The 26,092-nt window shown below is 66.5% G+C and overlaps 1 protein-coding gene across 2 annotated transcripts in view; it reads right to left on the bottom strand.

Moving 5' to 3' along the window:
• Positions 1 to 262: 262 nt before the first annotated feature.
• DENND5B (DENN domain containing 5B) overlaps positions 263 to 26,092 on the bottom strand; it is a 38,501-nt gene continuing 12,671 nt past the window's right edge. The window contains exons 3-22 of one of the 2 annotated variants that reach the window (XM_056107820.1): positions 22,618 to 22,727; positions 18,488 to 19,175; positions 16,255 to 16,442; positions 13,685 to 14,053; positions 13,388 to 13,595; positions 12,127 to 12,277; positions 11,222 to 11,315; positions 10,152 to 10,283; positions 9,010 to 9,162; positions 8,484 to 8,562; positions 6,379 to 6,460; positions 5,910 to 6,038; positions 5,051 to 5,172; positions 4,613 to 4,758; positions 4,226 to 4,344; positions 3,492 to 3,679; positions 1,725 to 1,807; positions 1,510 to 1,636; positions 663 to 837; positions 263 to 583 (exon numbers count right to left, since the gene is read on the bottom strand). In XM_056107820.1, coding sequence (XP_055963795.1) covers positions 388 to 583; positions 663 to 837; positions 1,510 to 1,636; positions 1,725 to 1,807; positions 3,492 to 3,679; positions 4,226 to 4,344; positions 4,613 to 4,758; positions 5,051 to 5,172; positions 5,910 to 6,038; positions 6,379 to 6,460; positions 8,484 to 8,562; positions 9,010 to 9,162; positions 10,152 to 10,283; positions 11,222 to 11,315; positions 12,127 to 12,277; positions 13,388 to 13,595; positions 13,685 to 14,053; positions 16,255 to 16,442; positions 18,488 to 19,175; positions 22,618 to 22,727 — 3,539 coding nt within the window. In that variant the 3' untranslated portion in view covers positions 263 to 387. The remainder of the gene's footprint in view (positions 584 to 662; positions 838 to 1,509; positions 1,637 to 1,724; positions 1,808 to 3,491; positions 3,680 to 4,225; positions 4,345 to 4,612; positions 4,759 to 5,050; positions 5,173 to 5,909; positions 6,039 to 6,378; positions 6,461 to 8,483; positions 8,563 to 9,009; positions 9,163 to 10,151; positions 10,284 to 11,221; positions 11,316 to 12,126; positions 12,278 to 13,387; positions 13,596 to 13,684; positions 14,054 to 16,254; positions 16,443 to 18,487; positions 19,176 to 22,617; positions 22,728 to 26,092) is intronic. The other variant, XM_056107821.1, reaches the window with a different exon arrangement.

Here is a 26,092-nt window from a genome sequence, read left to right as displayed (position 1 = left end):
GCGTGTGTGTGCACGCATGAGTGCGTGCGTGTGTGTGCGTATGCGTGTGTGTGTGCATGTTGGGGGACACGCAGGCCCATACATGATGCAGATGCTGGCCCGGCCGCAGGGGCGGCTCCTTCCTGCCCGCACCCTGCCCGGGGCAGCCGTGAGCCGCAGGACCATTCCCGCACCCTGGGCCAGCCTCCCGGGGGGGTGTCGCTTCTTCAGGAAGAGCCGCTTCACACACCCAGCACATGAAAATACTCTATTTCATACTAAATTCCAGGTTCAAATGAACTACAATACAGCAGTGGCCTCGCAGGGCGAGGCTGGTCGGGGGCGGCAGGGCTGGCCCCGCCCGCCCGCTGGCTCAGATCCCGGGGGAGAGGTCCGCGGGCGGCGGGCCTACCGCGCGGGGCCCACGTCCACGCCCTTGGTGAGCGAGCCCTCCAGGACGATGGGGAAGTCCTGCACATTCTGCAGCACGCGGATGAGCGTGTTGACGGCCAGGTGGTCCCGCAGCAGCGCGCCCTCCTCGTACATGCGGGTGACGGCCGGGCAGGCGGCCAGCAGCGGCACCCACTGCGGGAGCAGCCGGTCCCTGGGGAGAGCGGCCTGAGCTCGCGCGCCCGCCCGCGCCCCCCGCCCCCCGCCCACCCGCCTGCCCGCGCCCCGAGTACCGTGCTCCGAGGCACACCAGGATCTGGAACTTCCCGTCCTTCCCGATCTTCCGGGGCGCCGTGTTGATGGCGGCGACGTACTGGCAGAAGGCCCTGCGCGGCGACGTGGGCCCCAGGTCGTCCCCGCGGCCCAGAAGCTCCTCGTCCGTCTCCTCGAAGTGAGCCACGGCCCGCTCTGCGGGGGACAGACGGCCGCTCGGCAGGTCGGGTCCGGAGGGGCTGCCCGGGGGCCCGCGGCTGCCTCACAGACCCACAGACCCACGCGCTCCTGGGAGCAGGAGCACAGCACACCGGAACCTTCCGTCTGTGCCGGCGTGAACAGGTGGGAGGGGGGAGGTGCGTGGACAGGTCGGAGGGGGGAGGTCTGTGGGGCAGGTCAGGGGGCTGGGCTCAGTCCAGAAGGAGGGGGCTCCTCTCGGCCCCCCTCTGCTGACTGTCCTTTGTGTGCCGTCCAGGGAGGGGGTCGCTCCTCCCCAGGCCTCGTGGGCAACAGGAAATGACGAGTGGGGCCGGGAGGCTCAGGGGCCGGCCCTCGCACCATCCGGGCTTGGGGGGATCTCAGGTCCGCTAGGTCAGGGCCGGGGCCTGGGGCTGAGGCCGTGGCTCCCTCCAGGGTGTGGGCAGCCTCTCGGGGTCAGTCTCCGGGGGACAGAGACCCCCAGGGCGGGCCCCAGACTGGCCCTCACGCGGCCCCGCCCCCTCTGTCCCCCCAGAGGCCCCCTCACACCCTGACCCCGCCCCCTCCAGCCCTCTGAGTCAACGGGTCCCACTGGGGTCGAGGCGCCCGTGGCCGCCCTGTCCCTCCTCCCCGGGCGCCTCTGCACACCTCGGGCCCCGCGCCGCTCACCTACGAAGTCCCAGACGAAGGCGTTCCTGTGGAAGATGCGGGCCGAGCGGAAGCCATGGTAGAAGGCGAGCTCCAGCGCCGCCACCAGCCCGTGCTCCCCGCACAGCAGCACCGTGAGGCTCCCCCGCTGCGGCACAGGCGGACGGAGAGCCCCTCAGCCCCTCGGCCCCTCGGCCCCTCGGCCCCCACCCGGCCCCCCGGCCCCCCCCGCCCACCTCCTTCTCGGGCTTGTGGAAGTGCTTCACGATGTTGTTCACGGCCTCCCCGATGCCATCCTGGATCTGCTCAGCGCTCGGCTCTGCGGAGCAGCACAGGGACCCGGGATGAGCACCCGGGAACGAGTCCCGGAGCCACAGCCCCTCCCCCAGCAGCCCGGCCCACGGGCAGCCCGCGCCGACGGGGACACTCGGGCCACACCAGCCACAGACGGACTTGCAGGGGCTTGGAACGCAGGACCGGGCAGGCCCATGTCGCGGAGGGTGGCAGGGGGGACGGCCACAGCCGGGCGTCAGGCGGACACACTCCTCTCTGGTGAGGGCTGCCCCAGCTGGACGGCCCAGTCAGCGGACACAGTGCCCCGGGGCCTCCGCGGCCTGTCACCCTCCTCGCCACGCTGAAACGCGCCTGATGTCGTGGCCTGGCCATTCTCCCCACACGCGCCCCACGGCCACTGTGCGTGCCCCCAACCTGTGCATGGCCACGCCCCATCATGCGTGACCATGTTCCCGTCAGGCGTGCTCACGCCCCCTCATGCGTGGCCACGCCCCCATCACGTGTGGCCACCTTCCCATCCTGCGTTTGCACAAGCGCTGTGAAGAACCACCGGACCCACGGAGCTGGTGGGTGACCTGCGTCCACCAGGCACTGCCCAGGCCCCGCATCCCCCCGAGACAGGCCCGCGGTGCCCGCGGTTCCCAGCGCTGGGCAGGTGAGGCCTGAGCCTTCCGCCTCCGGGACGGCTGCCGTGTGCCTGAGGGCCAGAGAGAGGCTCAGTGGTCGAGCGCGTGGAGTGTGAGGGGGCCTGGGGTTGCCCCCACAGGGCCCAGGGCCGAGCAGGTTGTGAGCACCCAGCAGGGTGACTCCCAGGTCGAAGCCAAGCTGAGAAGGCGGCACAGGCCTGCACCCAGAGGGGAGGGGCGAGGCGGGGGTGGGGGGCACCTGGTTCTGGGGGAGGGACTGGATGCGGCTCTGCTGCCCCACGCGGTGTCGCTGGCCCCATGTTGGCATCCCCATCGGCCCTCTCCGGCTGCCCAAGTCCCCACCTGGTGCCAGAGACGGCTCACGGAAGGCCGTTCCCATAACTCCCTTTGAGGACATTTTCTGGGGGGCTGAGGGGATTCCCGCCACACCTGGCAGTGCGCAGGGCTGACTCCCTGCTCTGTGCTCAGGGCTGACTCCCGGCTCTGTGCTCAGGGCTGACTCCCGGCTCTGTGCTCGGGGCTCACTCCTGCTGGGGCCTGGGGCAATCGTGTGGGCTGGGATGAAGTGGGTCGGCCACACGCAAGGCCAGCACCTTAAGCCTGCTTCGCTCCTCAGTCTGAACTCTTCACGGCGCTGCGGGCTGAGTGCCAGGGACTGCCCAGGGCCCGGCATGCACATCACGTGTCCCGACAGCCTCTGCCACGCCCTGCCCGCGTGTCTGGGCTGGTGCTCGGGCGACACCTGGTGGTGCTCAGGGGACCGTGCAGTGCCGGGAACGGGCCAGGGCTGCCGCCTCAGTCTGCGGGCCACACTGGGTGCTGGGCTCACGCCTCGCCTGGCGCTCACCAACTTCCCCCCGACCCCCCGGTGGAGACCATCCACATGCTGGACGCCCCCCACCCCGTCCCCGTCCCCCTGGGGGTAGGGAGCTAAGTCACCATCGGCTCTGCCGGAGGGCAGTGTCGGGTGCCAGCCTGGCAGAGTGCCTGGCCAGGGGCCCCGTGCCCTCCCTCTGCCCTCAGGCGACCTCCCGCGCCCTCTGGGGGACGCAGGTCACTTACTGGCCGTCCTTCCAGACAGGGAGGTGACACTCGCCCTCCGGGCCGTGGGCGGGGACTTCTGCTGGGGGGGCGTCCGGCACGGCTTGCCCGGCTCCTCCTCGGCCACCGCCGCCACCAGCTCCCCGAAGAGCACCCGCTCCAGGCTGCCATCGTCCACGCCCTTCCCCAGCCACCGGCCGCACGGGAACCTGCGGGGACCAGCGCTCAAGGACGGGCGGCCGGAGGTTACGGCGCCTCCCACGGAGAGCAGAGAGACGGGCCACAGCGACCCGTCCCGTCCACGAGGCTCTGGGCACTGTTGCAGTCTCGCTGTCTGGTGTCTGGGCGACCTGGCGGGGCTCAGGCTGACTCCCGGCTCTGGGCTCAGGGCTGACTCCCGGCTCTGTGCTCAGGGCTCACTCCCGACTCTGTGCTCAGGGCTGACTCCTGGCTCTGTGCTCAGGGCTCACTCCTGGCTCTGTGCTCAGGGCTCACTCCTGGCTCTGTGCTCAGGGATCACCTGGTGGTGCTCGGAGGCCTCTAGAATGCCCGGGATGGAACCCGGAAGGTCCCGCTGTCCTACTGCACTGCCCTGAAAGCCCTTCTGAGTGGGGGTGGCCCTGAGGTAGGGGGAGCCTCTGGGCGAGAACAGTCGCCGTACTCAGGGGCAGCTGGTGCCACACAGAAACCAGGCGAGACCCGGGGCCGCCGGAGCCTCAGGGGCAAACAGGAGGGCGGGTGTGGGCGCCGCCCACCTGTAGGTGTGGCCTGTGATCTCGTTCCTGACTACCACGCAGTCCACCAGCCACTTGGTCAGCAGTCCCGAGTTGTCGTGTCCGATCTGCACTGTGCTCAGCCTTCCCAGGTTCTGGCTCTGCGGAGAGACGCGGGCGGTCAGCCGAGTCGCAGAGAGGGGACGCCCCTGCTCAGACGGAGGCCGGGCGGGGCTGGGGCCGGGACCAGGGCTGTCTGGCCCTGGGGGACAGTCTCGGGGAGGCCAGCGGGAAGCAGCCCCCCGCCAGCAGGGACGCCCCGGGGGCTGTGAGCACACCCAGGCCGCGTTCTAGAACATTCCATCCTGCAGCGACAAGGGGCAGGGTGCAGGGGGCTGCGGGGAGGGCGGGTGGCTGGGGCACCCCTACCTCGAAGGTCATCTCCAGGAGGTTCTTGGGGATCTGCATGACGCCCGTGTCGCCCAGCTCCCCCGACACGCAGACCCAGGGCTTGGAGGTGACCATGGCGCTGCTCAGCTTCTTGATGGGCACGACCACGACCCTGTAGGGGATGACTGCGGGGCCGGCGGGTGAGCGGGGGCGCCGGGCCGTCTGGGGTCGGGGCCCAGGCTGGGCTCACCCAGGCCCCCCAGGGACGCGCCGAGCAGAGCCGCTGGACGCCAGCCCGGCCCCAGCGCCGAGGTCCCTTCCCGCACCCGAGGGGCCGCCCGGCTGGTTCTGAGCCGCTCCGACAGAGCTTCCCCAGGCCACACCCGGAGCACAGAGCGCGAGCCAGGGCCCGCCAGCAGCGTCCCTCCCACCCGAGGGACAGAGCATGGGCCTGGGGGCGGGCCGGGCCGGGCTCACCGATGGTGGAGAAGGCGCCGGTGAAGCAGAAGTAGTCGACGGCGTTGAGGGCCAGCAGGTGGTACAGGAACTGCTCCCGCTCGTCCTCGCAGCGCAGGAAGGCGTAGCGCTTGTACAGCTTCCTGCGGCAGAGGGCGGCGGGCAGACGCGGCACCTTCCGTCCCCCGGCCCCCCGGGGAGACCCAGGAACAGGACAGAAGGCCGCGGCCCCACGCCACAAGGCGGCGCCCACAGCACCCCGGGGCCAGCCCAGCAGCACCTCTGGGCCTGGGCCACTCGTACCCATGGCAGCGATGGTGGCACCTCACAGCCCAGCATGGGCCGCGGATAGAACAGCAGCGCCTTGGCCCGGCCTTTGCGGGTTCTGGGAGGCCCCCATGCCTGGGCGAGGCACGTGGCCGCCACACGACACCCCCCCCAAACTCCACCAGGAACCCCGCTGGCTCTGGGGAGCCACGGACCCCCAGGGGGCACGGACAAAGGCTCGTGCACAAACAGACGTGGGCACCGAGGGGGTGCAGGGCCACGGGGCATGTTCTCTGCACACTTGGCTGAGGAGAATGAGCACAGGACACGGCAGCAATGCTCTGGGGTGCAGGCCACAGAGGCAAGGCCTGGGCCACAGGCCACAAAAGCAAGGTCCTGGGGTGCAGCCCTCAAAAACGAGGCCCTGGGCCATAGGCCACGGCAGCGAGGCTCAGTGCAGGTGGCGCCCAGCAGCACGGGCTTCCTGCCCCACTCCGGGGTCTGCTGCAGCCTCTGCAAGCTGAGTCTTGGGGGGGGGCAGCCCAGTGTGGCGGGCAGCGTCCCAGGAAGTGTCCCCTCCCGACACGCAGCGCAGGTGCTGGGCCCCACGTACTTGGTGAGCGGCTGGTCCGAGAGCAGCTGCTTGAGGTGCTGGGACAGGAGCTTCTTCTCCAGGGACAGGCGGATCCAGGTCCGCGCCCGGCCCACGTCCGTCTTGATCTCACTCATGTTCTGCACGTGCCTGCAGGGGCGTGAGGGCGTGAGGGCGGGGAGGGGGGAGGGAAATTCCCAGGGAGACCGGCCTGGGCTGGGGGCCTCCATCAGCGGGGAAAGCGAGGCCGGGACACGCCAACACCCAGGCCCAGCTGGCACCCACCCAAGCCAGGGCCCCGTCCCGTGTCTCCGCTGCCACGGAAACCCACGGGTGGAGCGTCCCTGCCAGCAGCCGGGGCTGCGAGGGTCAGGACGTTCCCAAACCGGCAGGACCACCCTGAGCTTTGCGCGTCCCCCCTGCCCTCTCCCCAGGCTGGGCGGCGGGACAGACAGCGACAGGGCCAGGACGGGCGGCCCCAGGAAGGCACCTCATGTCCTGGGTCAGGGAGACCCTGAGCGCCGGCAGCACGAGTCCCGAGTCCGACTTTCTCCTCTCCGGCCCGAGGGAAACTGCGAAAAGATGTCAGCAAGGATGAGGAAATGGGACCTGCATGGCTGCCACGTTGAGACGACACCAGAGCAGCCGAGGCGCAGGGCAGGGTGGTGCCACCCTCACCCTGAGTGCCAGAGCCAGTGGCCACTTGCAGTGCTGGGGCCGTGGTGGATGGACTCCAGCCACCGTGTCCACTGGCGAGGGGGGATCAGGGGCCTGCAGTCCCCAAGGAGGCCCAGTGGCGCGTGGCACCTCGGCTGCAGGCGAAAGGCCTCGAATTGCCGAGACCTTGGGGAGACTCGGGGGCCACAGCCGCGGCGCCCAGGGTCTCTCCCGGCAGGGCTCCAAGCCAACGCCCACCCCGTGCCCCTCTCTCTGCCGACCTCGGGAGATCTGGCCGTATACCCGTGGGTCACCCACGGGCCGGGCCCTCCTGGCCACCGGGCAGGTAAACTTGTCTCTCTGTGTCTGATCCCGCCACGAGCACCCCCCTGCCCGCCCTCGGGAGCCCCCAGTCTCCGGGACCCCCACTCAGACTGTTAAAGCCAGTCCGCAGGAGGCCGTTACAGTTGGCAAATAAAAACACTCATTTACGGGGGCTGGAGAGATAGCACAGCGGGTAGGGCTTGGACACGGCCTACCCCAGGTCTGGTCCCCAGCATCCCATAGGATCCTTCAAGTACTTCTGGGAGCCCTGAGCATCGCCGGGTGGGACACAAAAAGCAAAAACAAAACAGAACAAAAAAGTAGCACTGTGGGGGCTGGAGCAACAGCACAGCGGGGAGGGCATTTGCCTTGCACGCGGCCGACCCGGGTTCGATTCCCAGCATCCCATGTGGTCCCCCAAGCACCGCCAGGAGTGATTCCTGAGTGCAGAGCCAGGAGGAACCCCTGTGCATCGCCGGGTGTGACCCAAAAAGCAAAAACAAAAAAATAAAAACAACAAAAAACCCCCACTCATTCATTAACGACAAAGTCAGCAAACCGCTAATCTGTACGTAATTCGGCCACGTTTCTCCTCGATTACGGAGCCGTTTGCCGCTTCCGAGCTTCTGCTTTTCATACGTATTTCGCACCATGGTACTTTTTAGTCCCAGTCCCACGGCTGAGTCACCCACTGGGCGCGTTGGAGCAAGACTCATCAGCTCTGCCCCTTGGAGCCAGACGCGCCGACTTCCAGAGCGACACTCGCCGCACCTCGGTGGGGGTCGCCAGGAGCTCACGCCCCTCTGGGGACGCACAGCAGGGACGGGGCCCGGGCACGGTCAGCCGGCGCCCTGGACGCCTGAGCAGAGACACGGACAGAGGGGTCCGGCCCTGCGCAGACAGACGGACGGAGGGACCTGTGCCCCAAGACAGACGGGCAGAGGGGTCCCAGCCCAGTGTCTCTGGGGACTCCCAGAAGCTCCGTGGGTGCTGCCCGATAGGCTTTTCCCCTCCTCCGCTGCCTCTTCCCTGGGGGGCCGTGCCCAGGGGGGCTCTGGGAGGCACATTCTGTGGGCGAAGGCAGGGACAGTGTCGGGACCCAGGCCAAGGGGCGACTCCCACTCTCCTGGTGGAAGCTGGGGTGGGGGTGCTGCTGAGAGGGGGCAGGCTGGGCACAGGTGGGGCCTGGTTTCTCAGGAGTGCTCTCAGGGCAGTGCTCCCCCTAGGGACGGAGGGGCCAGAGCAGGCCCAGGAGGTCCACAGCCCAGGACTGAAACCGCTTCCTTCAGAACAAACACCAGAGCCTCCTCCACAGACAACGGGATGACCCAACGCCCGCCTGGCATGAGGTCCCGGCCTGCGCGTCCCCGAGAGCTCAGACCCCCACACCAACCTGGGGGGCTCAGACCCGTGACCCACTTGGGCACGGCTCAGACCCCTCACCCACCTGAGGGGGCAGCTGGGGAGGAATCCAGCTCGCGCCTCACCCATGCAGGCCCTGCACTGTGCCCTGGGCCCCCCCCAAGGTCTTGGCCGAGACCACCCTCTGCTCCCAGCTCAGCTGCCCAGGGCCCGGCCAGAGACAGGGAGAGCCCCACCCCACCCCCAGCTCACCTGGGGACTCGGCGACGTGTTCCTGCTTCTCCTCTCGGTCCTGGAACTGGATCAGGTGTGACCACAGCGCGGACTTCCCCTGCGGGCAAGGGCACGAGGTCTGAGACGCCTGCCCCCACCCCGCCACCGCCCCGCGGCCACTCAGGTCCCGACCCGGGGTCCGGGTCTGGCGGACACACTCAGGTCAGGCTCAGGTCAGGGTCTCCAGGGTGTCCGAGGGGTGGGGGACATGCTCGGGCGGGGCATGGGGCAGTTTCCATTCAGGCTCTGCACAGCAGGGCGGGGGGGGGGGGCCGTGGCACTCGGCACCTGCCGTGGGGGGGGCAGGGCTGGGCACCGCGGGGCTGCCAGGGGCTGGAGCTGCCGGCTCTGCCAGAGGATCCATTGGGCGGACGGGCACAGGGCAGCCCCGGGGTGTGGACAGGGCCTGGGCAGCCCCCCGTGGGCTCCGGGTCAGGCCCCCAATGGGCTCGGGGTCAGGGCCTCCTCCTCCCCCTCCCCCCCCCCCCCCGGGCGCGGCCCGCACCTGCTTGACCTGCAGTCCGTGGCTCCAGATGCGCTCGAGCAGGTGGCACAGGCTGGCGATGAGCGTGTTCTCCTCCAGGCCCGTGATGCTCACCTCCCCGTGGCCCAGCTCCACGGCCTCGCGGCCCATCTTCTCCACCAGCATGCGCTTCGTCTGCAACGGGGGGCGTCACCGCGGGCCGGAGCGGCCGGGGCCCCCCACGCCCGGACCGCCGGGTCCCTCACGGGGCCACGCGGCTGCCAGGATGTGGGGGTGGTGGTCGCACCCGGGCCCGGGCCTGCGTCTCACACTGCGGAGAAATCCGCCTGAGCAGGGCCGCCGGCACGTTCCAGAACCTTCCCTGCCGGCACCTTTCCCGCACCCCCGTGTCTGCTCTCACACGTCACAACACGGAACGGGGTAGGGGGGTCCTAGCCGCCAGCGGCCCCCGACACTGTTGCTAACTGAGGGGCCCCCACCACAGCCCGCAGGCAGGGCCCTCCCTGAACAAGGGCAGCGTGGGTGCACAGACACACGGACACACAGACATGGGCACATGGACATGGATAGACACAGGACATGGACACACAGACACAAACACGGACACGGACAGACACGAACACGGACACACAGACACAGACACAGACACGGACAGACACGAACAGACATGAACATGACACACAGACATGGACACGGACCCACCCTGACACAGACACCACAATCCAGACACACGGACCCACACAGAGGAACACGCATAGGCAGACACACGGACACGGACACACAGACCAGAACACGGATACAGAGACATGGACACGGACACGGACACACACAGACACAGACACCACAATCCAGACACACGGACCCACACAGAGGAATACGCACAGGCAGACACACGGACACGGACACACAGACCAGAATACGGATACAGAGACATGGACATGGACACGGACACACACAGACACAGACACCACAATCCAGACACATGGACCCACAGCGAGGAACACGCCCAGGCAGACACACGGACACGGACACACAGACCAGAACACGGATACAGAGACATGGACATGGACACGGACACACACAGACACAGACACCACAATCCAGACACACGGACCCACAGCGAGGAACACGCCCAGGCAGACAGCCGCGAGCACCCGGCGCACCTTCAGGCGGCACTCCCTCAGCAGGCCCTCCACGAACTTCCGGTTGGTGTGCGCGATGACCGCGGGGGACAGGCCGGACAGCTGGGGCTGCCCCAGGCTCTTCCCTAAGCTCCGGGCCTCCTGCGCGTGTTTCTAGAGAAACGGGACCGTCAAGGCACAGTCGGTCGGACAGACAGACAGACAGGGAGGATCAGGCCGGCCTGCGGGAAGGGAGGGGATGGGGCGGGCCTGGGAGAGGGAGGGGATGGGGCGGGCCCAGAGGGGGACAGGTCCGGCTACATGGCCTGTGGCTGCGTGGGGCTGCCGTGTGGTGTGGCATGCAGCATTGAGTGTGCGGGTGTCCCGGGGTGGGGCTGGGCTGCACTGAGTGTGCTGTGGGTACGGGGGCGGGGCACGTGTGGGGACCCTTGGCCCTCAGTGCCGGCTCTCCCCGTCTCCTCCCTCAGCCGGGACCCTGAAGTGCCCCCCCACCCCCAGTCTTGGCACTCTGGGCGCGACCCTCGGGAGCAAAGGCAGAGGAGGGGCAGCCGCTGACAGCGGGGTCTGTACACCCCATGCAGGTGGACGACCGCTGGGGACGGGCAGAAGAGCCGCCTGCAGCCCAGGCGCGGGCATGAGTCTGGCCGGGAGCCTGGAAGGGCCTGAGCACCACAGGCCCCTCAATGCCAAAGTCACGCAGGGAACAGAAGTGACATGAGCTTGGCCAGCACTCGGTTCCCGCGATGCTTTGATGACCGTCCTTCTCTCAGAGCAGAGAGGCCCAGGGCAGAGCCCCAGGGAGACCAGAGCCCTGGGTCCGAGGGGATCCCTGGAGGGAGCTCCCGCCACATGAGGAAGGGATGGGAAGGGTCCCCGCGTCCAGAGATGACCATCCCGGGTCCCTGTGCCCAGAGGTGACATCCTGGTGATCTGCACCCAGAGGTGACCATCCCGGGTCCCTGGTGAGCCTCGTGTTAACGAGGGCCTGGGGCGACTGGGAGTGCACTGGTTCACCAAATGACAGATCCATGAATATAGCGGGTGGGCTGGGTGGGGGCCAGGGGCTAGCAACTCGGGAAGGCGACACCCACCTCCCTGAGGTCGTTGTCCAGGCCCGAGTGCTCGCAGTGTGGCCGGAGACGCTCCTTCCGGCGCTGGGTGCTGCCCCCACGGCCGGCCCAGCGGCTGCCAAAGAGAACAGAGGTCATGGGCGTCCCCCTGGAGTGAACACCCATGGCAGCAGCTCGGCCACGGTCAGCGCTGGGCTCCCGGGAGAAGCAACGGGGCTTCTGCTCACGGCTGTGAGGCCTGTGAGCGGTCACTGGGAGGGCAAAAACAGGCAGAGGCGGGACCTGGCCTGGACACGGCCCACGCGCCCACAGGAGTGACCCTGGGCACGGCCGGGTGCAGCCCCGCAAGGAAGTGTCCAGGTGGCGGACGGGCTGGACCGGCACCTCCCCCAGCGAGCGGGACACTATCTCTGGGGCCCCGGCCTCAGCAGAAGTGCTCAGGGCACGCAGGGCAGCTGGGGACCCGCCAAGGCCCCAGGATGCCGCCCTGCTGGGCCAGGGCCGCATCCAGCAGTGGGGGCGTGAGGAGGCGGGCATGGGGCCGGGCCACAGCTGCCAGCACGACTCTAGGGCACGCAGCCTGCGGGGGAGTCAGCACCAAGACCATGTACTTCCGGGGCCGGCCTGGTCATGCTCTCTGCCTAGCAGGACCCTGACCGGGGGCGAGAGCCGGGCCGTCCACCCTGGCGGGGGTAGGGTCCGTCTCGCACACGGTGCTTCACTGTGTCTGTCTGCACACGGCCCTCTCCACTGTGCGCTATTTATTCCAAGCACACAACCCCAGAATCAGAACTTCCCCACGATGTACCCAGAAGCCACCGGGCCAATCCACACTGGGATGAAGTGACCTGGTCTTCAAGGGACCAGGAGGAGGACCCAGGGTGAGAGGTCGGGGGGGCGGGGAGAGGGGAGAGGAGGGTCCTCACTTGTTGCCGGCGGGCCCCGAGGCCAGGACCTCGGCCTGCAGCCGCGGGAAGAAGCCTTGCTGGTACTTGCCCTGCCCGATCTTCATGTCCAGGAGGTGGGGGTGGACGGCCGTGTGGTCCATCTTCAGCAGCCGCTGCTCGATGGGCTGGGCTGGGGTCAGGACAACAACCCGTCAGGGGTCCGGGCCCGAGCGCACAGACGCGACACTCACTGGCGTCCGCTCAGCGCCAGGGGCCGGCTGGGAGGGAGATGCCTTTGCCACACAGCCAGGCCCGGGTGTTATCCGTCGCCCACTGCCTGGGACCCAGAGGACTAGGTCGGCCAGCCCCCACACTGACCCTTTCTCAGTGTGGGAGCCCGGAAACACACCCAGTACATGTACCCCAAAGCATGTACGCGCGCACACACACACACACACACACACTCACAGCACACACACACACACCTTATAGCACACACATACCCCACAGCACACACACACACACCTCACAACACATACACACAGCTCATAGCACACACACACACACACACACACACACACACACACACACACACACACGCTGTGTCAGCAGAGGGTGCCCTGCGAGTCCCTTCTCTAAGGGAGGCTTGAGGGCTGCCGCATTTCTCAAAGCAGGGCGTCACTCGCAACACAGTGGGGTCCGAGCGACAGGACTGTCTGCGAACAGCCAAGGTGACGCGGCAATAGAGGACAGGCTAGGGTGACGCTGGGGAGAGCGGGGGGAGGGTCAAGGATGGGTCCTGATGCTCATCTGTCACAGAGAGGCCCTGGGGCTGGGCCCTGGGAGCCCCGCTGGGCTCAGTGGGTGGACGGGCAGGTGACTGCAGGGCAACCCAGGCTCTGCTCTGTGTTTTTTTTTTTTTTTTTACGGCTGCCCCGTGTGCCCTGATGACGCTCAGGGCTTCCTCCTGGCTCTGCACGCAGGAGTTACTCCTGGCGGTGCTCGGGGGGACCCTATGGGATGCCGGGGATTAAACCTGACTCGGCCACGTGCCAGGCAAACTCCCTCCCCGCCGTGCTATCGCTCCGGCCCTGCATCTCTGCTCCTTGTCGCTGAGCCGTGTTTCTGGGCACAGGGTGTCCCCGACTTTGCCCCTCAGGGTGGACCAGAGTCGGTCCAGCCCAGAGCCCGCAGGCTGCCCGGTCCCGAGTCCAGGAGTGGCCCCGCGGGGCTCACGTGGGCACCAACCCACCAGGACCCTCGGGGACGGCCCGACCGGCCCCCGGCCGGGTGCGCTCACCCACGTCGCTCAGGGCGCTGGGGGTCCGGTGCAGGGACGGCCGCAGGCGCAGCCTCTCGATGCGCGCGTCGAAGACCCGCAGCAGGGGGTCCTTCTCCTCCCACTGCGACACGATCTTGCTGTCGACGAAGGAGGCGAACATCTGCGTCTCGATGAAGCGCGACAGGAAGGGCAGGAAGGGCTCGGGCTGGTCCGAGAGGAAGGAGGCCTGCAGGGGTGCGGCGGGGGGGGGTGAGTGGGGGGGCGCCGGGGGGGGGGCGGCAGGGGCGGGGGGCGCCGCCCCCGGGCCGCGCCCACCTTGTCGAAGTTGTGCGCGTGCTCGCGGCTGCTGAGCCAGGCCTCGGGGTCGGCGGCCGCCTGGATGACGAAGGCCTCGTAGTCGGCGAAGAGCAGCGTGAAGCGGCGGGCAAAGACCTCGCGCAGCTGCGCGCCCAGGCGCTGCTCCTGCAGCTCGGCCGCGTCGCACGGGGCCCGGCCCTCGCGCCCGTCCGCCTTCTCGGCGCCCGCCGGCCGCTCCTGCTGCGCCGGCGCCCCCGGGCCCGGCGCCCCGAACTGCTGCAGCACCTGCGCCAGCTCCTGCAGCAGCTGCGCGCGCTGGGGAAACTGAGGCAGCTCCTCGGGCAGCTCCAGGAAGCGCGCGTCCAGGTCCACGAAGCACAGGTTGGCCTGCGGGCGGGCGAGGGTGAGGGGGCGGCGGGGGGCACCGGGGGTTTCGAGGGGGACACGAGGGGACGGCGGGGACAGACGAGGGGTCGGAGAGGATGGAGGCCGCGTGATTGGGTGTGGTGAGGGGGCACGGGGAGGGGCACGGGGAGGGGACAGTGCCAGGGCCCCGGGGAACCAGGACGGGCTCTGTCCGGGTAGACGACCAGCCACAGGCAGATCTCAAGGGGCTTTAGCCTTTCCCAGGTTAGAACCTGGGGAGGGGAGCGGCTAGCCCAGCAGTGGGCAGGGCACGCACCTGGCTCAGTGCTCAGGGGTCACTCCTGGGTGGGCATCTGGGGACAGAGGTCAAGCCCAGGCTGGCTGCGTGCCAGGCAGATGCCCTGACCGCTGGGCTACCTCCCTGGCCGGGAGCGTCTCACTCTGCACCAAGACTCTCGGGCTGAGAACGCAGCTCAGTGTCCAGCTCGCGCCTGGGGTATGTGGGCCCTGGGCTGACCAGCAACCACAAACCGGAACGGACGCTAAAGTCCGTCAGGAAGACGCAACACATCTCCGGGGCCAGCATTGTGGCTCGCGGGGCCAGAGCGCACACCCGGCCCTGGCTGGACGAGCCCCTCCCACCCACGGCCGCCACCAGCCCCACTCCCGACTGGCCTCCCCTGGTGGGGGCTGTTGGTGCCACCTCTGTCCAGGTGGGGACGGCTTCCTGTCACTCACTGCACCACCCACGCCAGCTGTGGCCACACGCGCGGTCTCTGCTCCTGGCACCCCCTGCCTGGAGCGTCCAAGGCGCTCTGTGGTCGTGTCTGCCACAGAGACCGAACACGCACCACCAACCTGGCCGCAGAGAGAGCCCAGCTCACGCAACCTGCCAACTCTGTCCCCAGCTCTGCCACCTCACGGCACACACGTCAGCCATCACAGGAGCCTCGGGTAGGGGTGAGGACCGACACACTGGATGGATCTACACACATGTGGATGCATGCCTTCTGGTGCTCCACGCCTGTACACGCGTGCTCACAGCTGCCTGTGAACCACGTCCGTGAGCACGTGTGTGCAGTTTCGCTGAGTCCGCTCTGTACACAGGCACATGCACGTGGCCTACCACAAATCCAGGTCTACAGACATACGTACATGCTTCTGGCATTCATCTGCACATGTGAGCTCATATGGGCTCCTGTGACCCCATGTCAACACACACACATGTGCGTACGGCTTCCTGTAAATCCACGACCGTAGACGTGTTCACGGCTCCCTGTAAATCCACATCTATATATGTGTGTCCACGTGGGTTCTCTTGAATCTATGTCTGCATGTGTGCACACGGCTTCCTGTCAATCCATCTCTGGACATGTGTGTGTGCAGCCAGACAGCAGCTCATGGGCCTCTCTGTCCCACCTCATACACGCGTGTGCAATCCAGAGAGCAGGATGTGGGCTGCTCGAGGGAGCAGTAGGTTCTGGGGCTCACGTGGCAGCCCCGTCTCTGCCTACTGCGAGGGGAACCCAGGGAGGGACGGACACAGGCCACGGCGTGGCAGGGCTGGCGACCCCCACGCGAGGCCTGTCCCATCCCGGCAACCCAGTGCGGCCTCAGGGCTGCACCCAGACCAGCACCCCAGCCCGAGGCCCAGTCTCACCATCTCGGGCTCTGAGAATCCCACTGTGGCCAAGTAGGGGCTCCGCGGGGGTCTCACGCCCATTGGGACCTGGGGCCCCCACCTAGCACAGACAGATGCCTTTCCCTGGAATTCTTGGCTTGGAGTAATAGTGCAGCGGGCAGGGCAGTTGCCTTGCACACAGTCAACCTGGGTTCCAGCCCCAGAACCCCACCTGGTCCCCTGAGCCACGCCTGGAGTGAGCCCAGGACACAGAGCCAGGAGTGACCCCTGAGCATCACCGGGGGTGACCCAAAACCAACATAAAAGACAAAGGCCTGCTTCCGTGCTTAAAAGTCCAGCATGCAGAAAGCCAAGGGGTCTGCATGGCCCCGGGCCCCAGGGTGAAACCCTGTCCTGGTCCTCAGCCCAGGATGTCTGGGGGCTGAGACCCAGGCTGCGGGGACAAGGTCTGCTGTGGGACAGAGGCCACGGACCCGGTCCCCCCAGCGAACACGAAGCTGGACACGCCGAGACACAGGACGGTGATGTAGGGGAGGCCGCAGGACCCCACACCCGGCCCGCCCGCCACCCCCCGCGTCACCTCCTGAGGAAGTTCCAGCTTGGAGCGGTCAGCGCCGCCCTTGGCCTGCAGGCCCATCAGGTAGGGCACGGGGGCGTCCAGGAACTGCAGCAGGGACGCGGGCAGGATGGGCACGTACACGTGCTGCCACTGAAACGGGAAGAGCAGCGCCGTGACGCTCTCGGCCACCGTCATCAGGCGCTGGCAGTCTGCGGGAGGACAGACAGGCGGTGAGCACTGGCCGCGGGCCGGCCGTCCCAAGCGTCCAGTCTGCGGGCAGCCCCGTGCGACCGCTGCCCGGAGGCGCCTTCTCTGCACCGGCAGCTGTTCGAGCAGGTCCTTCTCGCTCCTCTCTGGGGTTCAAGCCACACCCGGAGGTGACTCTTGGCTCTGTGCTCAGGGGTCACTCCGGGCGGGCATGGGAGAGCAAATGTGACGCCGCGGTTTGAACCGGGTCGGCCGTGAGCAAGGCCAGCGCCTTCCCCGCTGAGTCCTCTCTGGCCCTCACCCCGGCCTGCCCTTCACTTTGTGGTGAAAGAGCTCAAACAGGCGCTGGGGACTCGACTGTCGGAGGCCTCCGAACAAAGGCGGGAGGAGCGGGGAGAGGCAGGGAAGCCCAGTAGGCCCAGCGAGAGAGCTCAGGGCTGCCGTGCACGCGGCTCACACGGATGGGATGGATTCACCCGAGTGAAAAGCGGGAGAAGCAGGTGCTCCCCGGCCCCGCCCCCCACAGCCCCCCAGTGTCAGGAGGTCTGGCTCAGGTGGGGACCAGGCACACACGCACACACACACGCACACACTCATACATTCATACTCACACACACGCACACGCTCAAATGCACACGCAAACATGGACAGTCACACAAATACGCACACACACACGCACACATGCACATGCGTTCACACGTGCACTCTCACATACTCTCACACACACACGCACACACTCACATGCACTCATGCACACTTACATGCACACTCACACACTCATACATTCATACGCTCACACACACTCACACAAATGCAGTCACATGTACACAAACATGCATACACATGCACAAACACACACTCATGCACACTCACACATGCACACACAAACACACCCAGGTGTGTCACATCCAGCGTGTCACACACTTCTGTGGTCACACGCACACCCAGCTGTGTCCCATCTAGCCCGTCACACATTCCCCACTGTAGTGTCACAGACACACACACACACACACACCCGGCTGTGTCCCAGCCAGCCCATCACACACTGCTGTGGTCACTCACTCACATACACATGCACACTCACACTCACACCTGGCTGTGTCCCCCAGCCCGTCACACGTGCCCTCTGGACCCCGCTGTCACGCTGAGCGTCCAGCAGCACCACAGGGCTATGAGGGCGACAGCTGGATGCAGGGCTGGGGGTCTGTGCCTGGGACGGCGGCCAGCACACTGCAGGGCACTCAGGCCCCGGGGGTCCGAGTGAGCTCAGCGGGCACCTGCTCTCAGTGCCCGGGCAGGACACATGACGGTGCAGACACAGCCGCGCCGGACGGCCCTGCTGCCGGCTGCCCGTTTCTGAGTGAAGATGCCAGCTTGGCTCTCCCGAGGGAACTCGCCGACAGCCGTTCCCACGCGCCTCTGGGACCATTTTTAGCCCGTGGACAGCGCCCTGCAGGGCTGGAGCACCGAGGCTCCGGGCAGCCCAGGGGCGCCTCCAGCCTGGTTCAGGGGCCCCTGGTGCACCAACGCCCGTGTCCCCCGGAGTGACACGCAGGGTAGAGGGGCCAGAGGCACGGCCGGGAGAGACGGGGGCGTCCCCACGGGAAACACCAGTGGAGCCACAGAGGAACACAGCCGTGGGGGGCCTGCGGGAGCGGGGGGAGCACCAGGCTCACTGGGAAGCAGCGTGGGGGGGTGACTGCAAGGGAGTGGGGACGAGAGGCAAAGGGTCAGAAAGGGGAAAAGCCCCAAAACGCAGACACCAGGGGCGTGGGGAGCTCGGAGCGCTTGGGGAGGACCCTGCCGGCTGCCCGGAGCCTCGGTGGGGGTGAGGCCTCTCCCGGGACACACGCCGGCCCAGTGGGCAGACCCGGTTTAGGGAGAGCCCAGAGCACAGCGGGCTGCTCACAGCATGACGGCCACGCAGTGACTGGCAACAGCCATCGGGTGCTAAGGGGCCGTGCTGCCGGGCGGGCGCTCAGACAGACAGGCAGGCAGGCAGGCAGGCAGGCGGACAGACAGACAGGCGGCGCGCGCGGGGGCCCACCTTGGGAGTAGAGCAGGACCTGCATCTCCAGCAGCACGCAGGTCAGCACCTGCACCAGGCTCTCGGACCCCAGCAGCTCCAGGGCCTCCCGCAGCGAGAAGTCGGCCAGGGGCAGCTCGTCGGGGCCGGGCCGCTGGCACACCACGGGCTCGTACACGCCGTAGAACTTGAGCGAGCGGCCGGGCGGCGGCAGCGGCACCTCGAAGAGGATGTTGTGGATGTAGCTCTCCAGGGGCAGGGGCGGCGGCTCGGGGGAGACCACGGCCCGGTGCAGCTGCAGCAGGAACTTCCTGCAGGCCCGCATGAAGGGCAGCGGCACCACCAGGCAGATGCTCTTGGACACGTACAGCGTGTCCCGGGCCGGGTCGAAGGCGCCGCCCGGCGGTGGCGGCTGGGGGGGCGGCCCGCCCTCACCCTCGCCCTCGCCCTCGCCCGGGCCCGAGCTGCCGGCCAGCGAGTCCGTGCTGCGGCGGGTGGACGCGCACGTGCTGCCCGCCTGCTCGGCCTGGTGCATGCGGTACAGCGTCTGCATGGCCGTGCGGATGGGCCCGCTGGTCACCTCCTCGTAGAAGGTGACCGCGAAGCCGTAGGTGCGCGAGCTGTCCTCCCGGGTGATGAGGAACGAGTGGAACTGCGGCTCCCGGCTGTCGGCCTGCGTCCGGAACGACAGCCCCTTGGGCATGCACAGCTGCGGGGGACAGCACGGTCAGCCAGGCCGCGGACGGAGGGACGGACGGGCGGACGGGCGGGCAGATGGACGGGTGAACAGATGGATGGATGGACAGAGAAACAGACGTATGGACAGACAGATGGACGAACGGCTGGGTGGATGGATGGATGGACAGGCAGAGAGATGGACGGATGGACGGACGGACAGATGGACACAGAGAAAGACGTATGAACAGACAGATGGATGGACAGATGGACGAACAGACGAACAGATGGACGGATGGATAGGCAGATGGACGGACAGAGAAACAGATGCATGGACAGACAGATGGACGAATGGACGGATGGACAGATGGATGGATGGATGGATGGATGGACAGGCAGACAGACGGATGGACGGATGGACAGATGGACACAGAGAAAGACGTATGAACATACGGATGGACAGATGGACGGACAGACGAACAGATGGACGGATAGACAGGCAGGTGGACGGACAGAGAAACAGATGCATGGACAGACGGACAGACGGATGGACGAATGGACGGATTGGAAGATGGACAGACGGATGGATGGACAGACAGACGAATGGATGGACGGACGGATGGATGGACACATGAGACGGATGTATGGATGGATGGACGGGCAGATGGGTGGCAGGTGGGTGGACAGACAGACAGAGGGAAGGACACGGTCTCTCTGGCAACCACCCAGCCACAGAGCCCACCTAGCCCAGACCCGGGGAAGCCGGGCGTCCTCACTGCTGCTTTTTGGGGGGTTGGGGGATCCCCGGCAGCGGGGGCGCCCAGGAGCTGAGCTGGGGGTGGCGTCCACCCATGGGTCCTGCCTCAGCCCCGGGGTGCCCTGCTGGCCTGTTTCTTTCCATTCGCATGTTTGGGATCTTGAGCCTCACCCTGTGGTGCTCAGGGGCTGCTGGGTGGCTGGTGAGACCCACGCCCCGGCCCCTTGCCGGCCCCTCCTCACGACTGGACATGCAACCCCAAGACAGACAGGAAAGTGCCCCCCCACTTTCCGGGGAAGCTCTGGGCCGAGGGCAGACACAGCCAGAGCCAGGTCAGGGCCCCCAATCACGGCTTGGGCCGGGAAGCTTAGTGGGCACCATCAGGCCCTGTCCCAGGCAAGGTGGGGTGGTGGCGGGGCACAGGGACTGGGGGCGGGTCCCTCTGCCTGTGGCCGTTGGACCAGTGCTACAGAAAGGGGACCAAGGCAGGTGGGTGCAGCGTGGACACCCCTAAGGAAATGAGGTGTGGCTGGGGCAGGAGCCCGCAGGGAGGAGGACAGGAAGGGGCTTCGGGGGGAGGGGGCAGCCCCCATGAGGCCACGCAGGGCAGTGCCACGCCAACGGGGTGGGTGGCCAGGGCGGGGACAGCGTGAGGACACAGCGGCACGTGGCTGGCTGCCTGCAGAGCTCCCGGCGTGCCCAGAGCAGGCCCCTCGCGTGCCCCCTCCCGGGCTGACCGCCAGGGATTCAGGGACCCGCTCCCCACTGTAACCCCGAGGCCCCAAGGGTCCTGGCCGATCTGCAGACAGCGGAGATGGCCCTCGGGACGGACATCCGGGCGGGTGCTGCGTGGTCCCCACCCTGCCATCACCGCAGCTGGCTGGCGTGCGGCCAGTGAGCTGCTAACTGCCTCTCACAGGGCCAGCACAGGGACCCCCAGCCCTGCCGGAGGAACCCCAGAGAGCTGCCCGGGCCAGAACCACTAGGGAAAGCACAGAAAGGGCCTCCCCGGGTCTGCCCGCCCCGGGTGCCAAAGCACCATCCCCCCGTCCCCGCAGAGGAGGGAGAGCCAGGCCGAGTGCTTCCGGGCTCTGGCCATCTAGACCCCGGCCCGAGTGCCAGCGAGCGGTGGCCTCAGCCCCGTCCTCTGGTTTATCCTCCGTTCTTCCTTCGCCGGAAGGACCCAGCTTCAGTGAGCAGCCAGGAGAGACCAGAGACAGCGGCCTGGGGCACCTCCCCCGCGCTGATCGCCCCCACCCTGCCCCGTCTGCAGGACATCTGGGCACCCGGGCTGCCGTGATGTCCACTGCTCGGGGCCTCAGACTCCGTCCCCACTGGCGATCACCGTCATGGGTTCTGCTCAGGGCTGACCCTAACCTAACGACCCTGACAACTTCAGGTGGAAGCGAACCCGCCCTCCCAACAAATGCACCAGTAAACCAAGGGCGAGAGAGGACAGAGACCGCGAGGTGAGATTCAGGGTCGCGGAGGCTGGCCACAGTCAGAGCAACGGGCCGAGAGAAAGTTCAGGGACGGGGGCGCTGGCCCCGGTGCCCCGGGCCCCCAGATGGCCTGGCGCATCCCAGAGCTGAGGGGTGGTGTGTCCTGCCTGCTCCCAGGAGCCCGGCCACCCCCGCCCTGCCCTCGGCCCTCCGGGCAGCTGATGACCTATTTTGGGCCCCTGCTGTCTGCTATTTCGGTCGGTGCCAGCTCACACGTCTAACGGCCATGCCCGCTCTGCTGAGGCACTGCGGGGGCGGCCGGGCACGTCCAGGGCGGCTGCGAGGGCCGGCGACAGTGCAGGACAAGGTCTGCCCTCGGCACCCAGGACTGCGCACACATATGTGTATGTGAGTGTGTGTGTGTGGCTGTGTGCCTATGAAAGTGTGTGTGTGTGTGTGTGTGTGTGTACATGACTGTGTGTGAGTATGTGTGTGTGTTGTAGGTCGGGCCGGGGTTGATGGCCCGTTGGCGTCCTCCGCCTGCCCCCCACTGTGCTCCCTGCCTCCTTTCCTAACCCTGGGCCCCTGTTCTTGTGCTGTGGCCCCACACTTACACCAATCCCACTGGGGCCCCACAGGGGACGCACCATGACGAGCTGGAGTGTGAGAACGGTGTGGGGTGAAGACCAGAGCCTGCACGGGCACGGGGGACCGGGGGCGCAGGGGCCCGGGGCGCACCCCATCACAGTGGGCTCGGGACAAAGCCGGCCTCACACAGCCTCAGCCTCTCATATCAGGGTGGGGATGGGGGGCCCCTTCAAAGCACGCATGACCCCTTTGCAGCACTGCAGCGTGTGGGGGAGGGGGAGGGGTGCTAAGATCCCCAACCCATGTTCCAGGGCCACCTGCGCTTCTTCCCTCTTCCCAGCAGTGCTCAGGGGCTGCCCTGGGGCTGCAGGCAGAGCCTGGATTCCCGCGTGCTGGGCCATGTCCGCCTCAACCCTCAGGGGTCCGGGGTGCGCTGAGCTGAACCCGCGAATCTCACCACTCAGCTAAACCGCTTCCTATCCCTCCCACCCCCTGCAAGTGGGCACCATGGGGGGGTCTCTGCGCCTTTCCCTGGGGGCACAGTCAGCCACAGCACCCCCTCTCTCCCCCACCCCCCCACCCGCAGAGAAGCCAAGCATGAGACCCGGCACAGAACCGGCCGGGTGGGAAACACAAGCTGTGCCACCCAGTGAACCCACACGACCCTGTGTCCACGGGAAGAGACGTACCAGGTTGACGGCATCCTGGTCGAAGGGGCTCCACTCCACGTTCTGGGGGTAGTGCGCCAGCACCTTGGACTTGAATGTTCTCCTCAGCGGGCTCTGCTCAAAGTTCTCACCTGGGACAGACAGCAAATGATGTCAGCTCCTGGCACTCTCGGCCAGCCAGCCCAGCGCCCAATGGTGGCAAGGCCTGATCACAGTGCGGGTGGCGGGTTCTCAGGACGGTGGGGGAGAGCCCTCGGCATGTGGTGTGCATCTGAGGCCCCAGGACCCGGACGTGGGGTCCGGGCTGGACAACAGATGCAACCCGCGGCTGACCCGGGTTCGATTCCCAGGTCACGAAACGCTGAAGTCGTGTTGAACACGCGTCCGTCGGGCCGATTCCCTGCGTGGGCGACCCAGAGGGGACCAGGGACGGGACGCGGATGCCCAAGAAGACTCCCAGGCTCCTCACTCCTGTCCACGCGCTGTCCCTGTGCGGTGGGTGGTGATTGAAAAAAAAATCTATTTGGAGACTTTGTCTCCCGCGGTGACAGTCCCGTCCCCCGGTGGCAGGGCTCGGAGACGGGACAGCAGGGAGGTCGCGGCCGGGCACGCAGCTGACCCGGGTCTGGACCCCTGAGCGTGGAGCCTGCGCTGGGCCCTCAGCACGCGGGGTGTGACCAAAGCGAAACCACAGGAAGTCAAAGTCCCGAGCGCGGGGACCGGCACCTCCTGCCTGTGTGGGGACGGCAGGGCGGTGAGGAGGGAGGTGGAGGGAGGGACGGCAGAGCCACGGGGGTCAGGGATGGACACTCGGCTCTGTGCGGAGCCCGGTGAGTCCAGGGGGATGGGACTGGACGTGGCCTGTCCACGGTGCCTGACGAAGTGCCTGGCCCGGCACAGGCCCCCAGAGTGAGAAATAAAGAAAAGGACAAGAAAAAGGACAAGAATTCAGATCCCTGGGTGACAGGTCGGCGGAAGTGCTGGTCCGTCCTTCCTTCCTGCGGGAGGTCCAAGTGGTCACTGGCCAAACGGGCAAGTTCACGAAACCGGGAAGGGGGCTGGTCCTGGCCTGACGCTAGTCAGGGCCAAGAACATGATGACAGCTCCTCAGCCCGCCCCTGCAGGCCTGCCCTGGAGGCTGGGTCCCACAGTGACAGCCGCCTGGGCAAGAAGAAAATCGCCAGGGGCTGGAGCCATAGCACAGCGGGGAGGGACTTTGCCTTGCACGCGGCTGACCCGGGTTCGATTCCCAGTATCCCATATGGTCCCCCGAGCACCGCCAGGAGTAATTCCTGAATGTAGAGCCAAGAGTAACCCCTGTGCATCGCTGGGCATGACACAAAAAGAAAAAAAAAAAAAACAAGAAGAAAATTGCCAAAAGGTCCAAGATCAAGTCTGCGGTGAAACTCCATGACTGCACTCACCTTGTGCCCACACGGTACCCCGTGGACACCCCCTGGACAGAACCGTCCTGCACAGGTGTCCGCAGAGACCCTCTCCCAACTGCAAGGCCCGCAGAGAGGCCAAGGCCGCGCTCGCCGAGATACGGCTCCCCCAGAAGTTGCGCTTTCACACGCTTTGTTTCCATCTTAAGAAATAAAATCAAGGCCGGAGCGATAATCCCGGGGGGAGGGCGTCTGCCTTGCACAAGGCCAGCCCACGCTCACCCCGGCATCCCACAGGGTCCCCCAAGCACCATCAGGAGTGATTCCTGAGCATCGCCAGGTGTGACCCAAAAGGCCAAAAACAAAACAACAACAACAAAAAGGTCAAATCAAGACTAAAAGAAAAAAGAATTCTGGGCTGGAGTGATAGCACAGCGGGTAGGGCGTTTGCCTTGCACGCAGCCAACATGACCGACACAGGTTCGATTCCCAGCATCCCATATGGTCCCCCGAGAACCGCCAGGAGTGATTCCTGAGTGCATGAGCCAGGAGCAACCCCTGAGCATCGCTGGGTGTGACCCAGAAGGCAAAAAAAAAAAAAAAAAAAGAATTCTGCCGTAGCTGTGGGCTCTGAGACTCGCCCTGATGGTCACACAGTAGTTCTCTCGAGACCCAGAGCGTTATTTCGTGAATATTTTCCGTGTCAGGGCTGAGAGCTCAGAGCAGTGGGTTAGGAGCCAGGCTGGGTGCGGAGTTGGCTCAGTGTCCACCTGGGCAAGGACACTCCTGGTGCCCATCCACACGCCATCCTCCGCAGGTGAGGACACCCTGGGCCGGTTCCCGGCCATGCGGAGCCCCCCAGGGGCCCATTGGTCCTTGCGCCCCCCCTCCCCCAAGGAAACCCCGGGCTGTGGGAGAGAGCTGGGGTGCAGATACCTGGGATTTCCATGCGTTTAAAAACATCCACGTTTCACATAATTTTAAGATGAAACAGCAAAGAGCGGAGGCTGGCCCTGGGCTACAGGCTGAGCTGACCCATGTGTGCCTGGCATGGGGGCCAGGGGCTCCACGGGCGCAGGGCAGAGAAGCTCCCCACCCACTCACCGTGCGATGGGCTCCTTGAGTGTGGGGGGGTGGGCAGGCCAGCTCTCCCAGTGGGGCCGTCTGTTAACTGGGGTCCCCATGGCCTCGCGGGCACAGGGAGGGACACCACTTAGGGGAAGTCGAGACGAAAGGGGGAAGCTCACACATCCGACAGAGACAGAAGCAGACCCACCACCGCGCAAAGCACCGTTACCCGGCCCAAGTGACAACGGCAGGCCAGCCTAGCACGCCGCTGACCCGGGTTCCGTCCCTGGCATCCCTCAGGGTCCCCCGAGCAGCGCCAGGAGTGAAGCCTGAGTGCAGAGCCAGGAGTCAGGCCTGAGCATCGCCGGGTGAGACCCAAAAAGCATAATAAAAAATCGCATTACCGCCACCAGCATCACGGCCACCGCGAGAACCACCATTCTCACACCGCCACCATGAGCACCGTCACCACAGCCACCGCCACCATCGCCACCAGGACTTATCAGGCTGTGAAACAGGGGAGCGAACAGAGACGATCATTGCTCCCTATTCCACGGTCTTGGCAAACATCGTTTTGAAGGAAACTAGGGCAATCAGCAATTCAGAGGCCCTGCTGCCGCCGCCAGGGTTTAGGGACGAGTGGTCAGCGGCCGCGAGAGGAGAGTGGACGAGGCAGCCCCTCCGGGAGGCGGGAGGGGTCCGCTCCACCTGCGGCCCCAACTGCCCAGACTGAGCAGAAGGAATGATTCAAAGAGCACGAATTCCCGGGAAACGGAAATGATAAAGACGCGTCTTCACGGAATGTCAAGTCCTCTCTCGAAAGCCCGTCTGCAGTAAGCAGGGGCCACAGGCTTATTCTTCTCGCCACTGAGACACGGGACCTTTGAGCGTGCCGGGCGTCTTGGAACGCTTATGCTGTGATTCTGCTTTGCTCCTGGAGGCCCGGGGCCTACCAGCGCTTAGACTGAAGGAGAGCTTAGTCGAGGCCGAAAGCAACGGAGATCGCATGAAAGCTTAGATGCGCATGAGAACAGAAACGGAAT

Source organism: Sorex fumeus, unplaced genomic scaffold (assembly GCF_029834395.1).
Source record: "Sorex fumeus unplaced genomic scaffold, SorFum_2.1 ptg000177l, whole genome shotgun sequence".
Taxonomy (NCBI): Eukaryota; Metazoa; Chordata; class Mammalia; order Eulipotyphla; family Soricidae; genus Sorex; species Sorex fumeus.
This window is presented reverse-complemented; position numbering and strand designations above follow the sequence as displayed.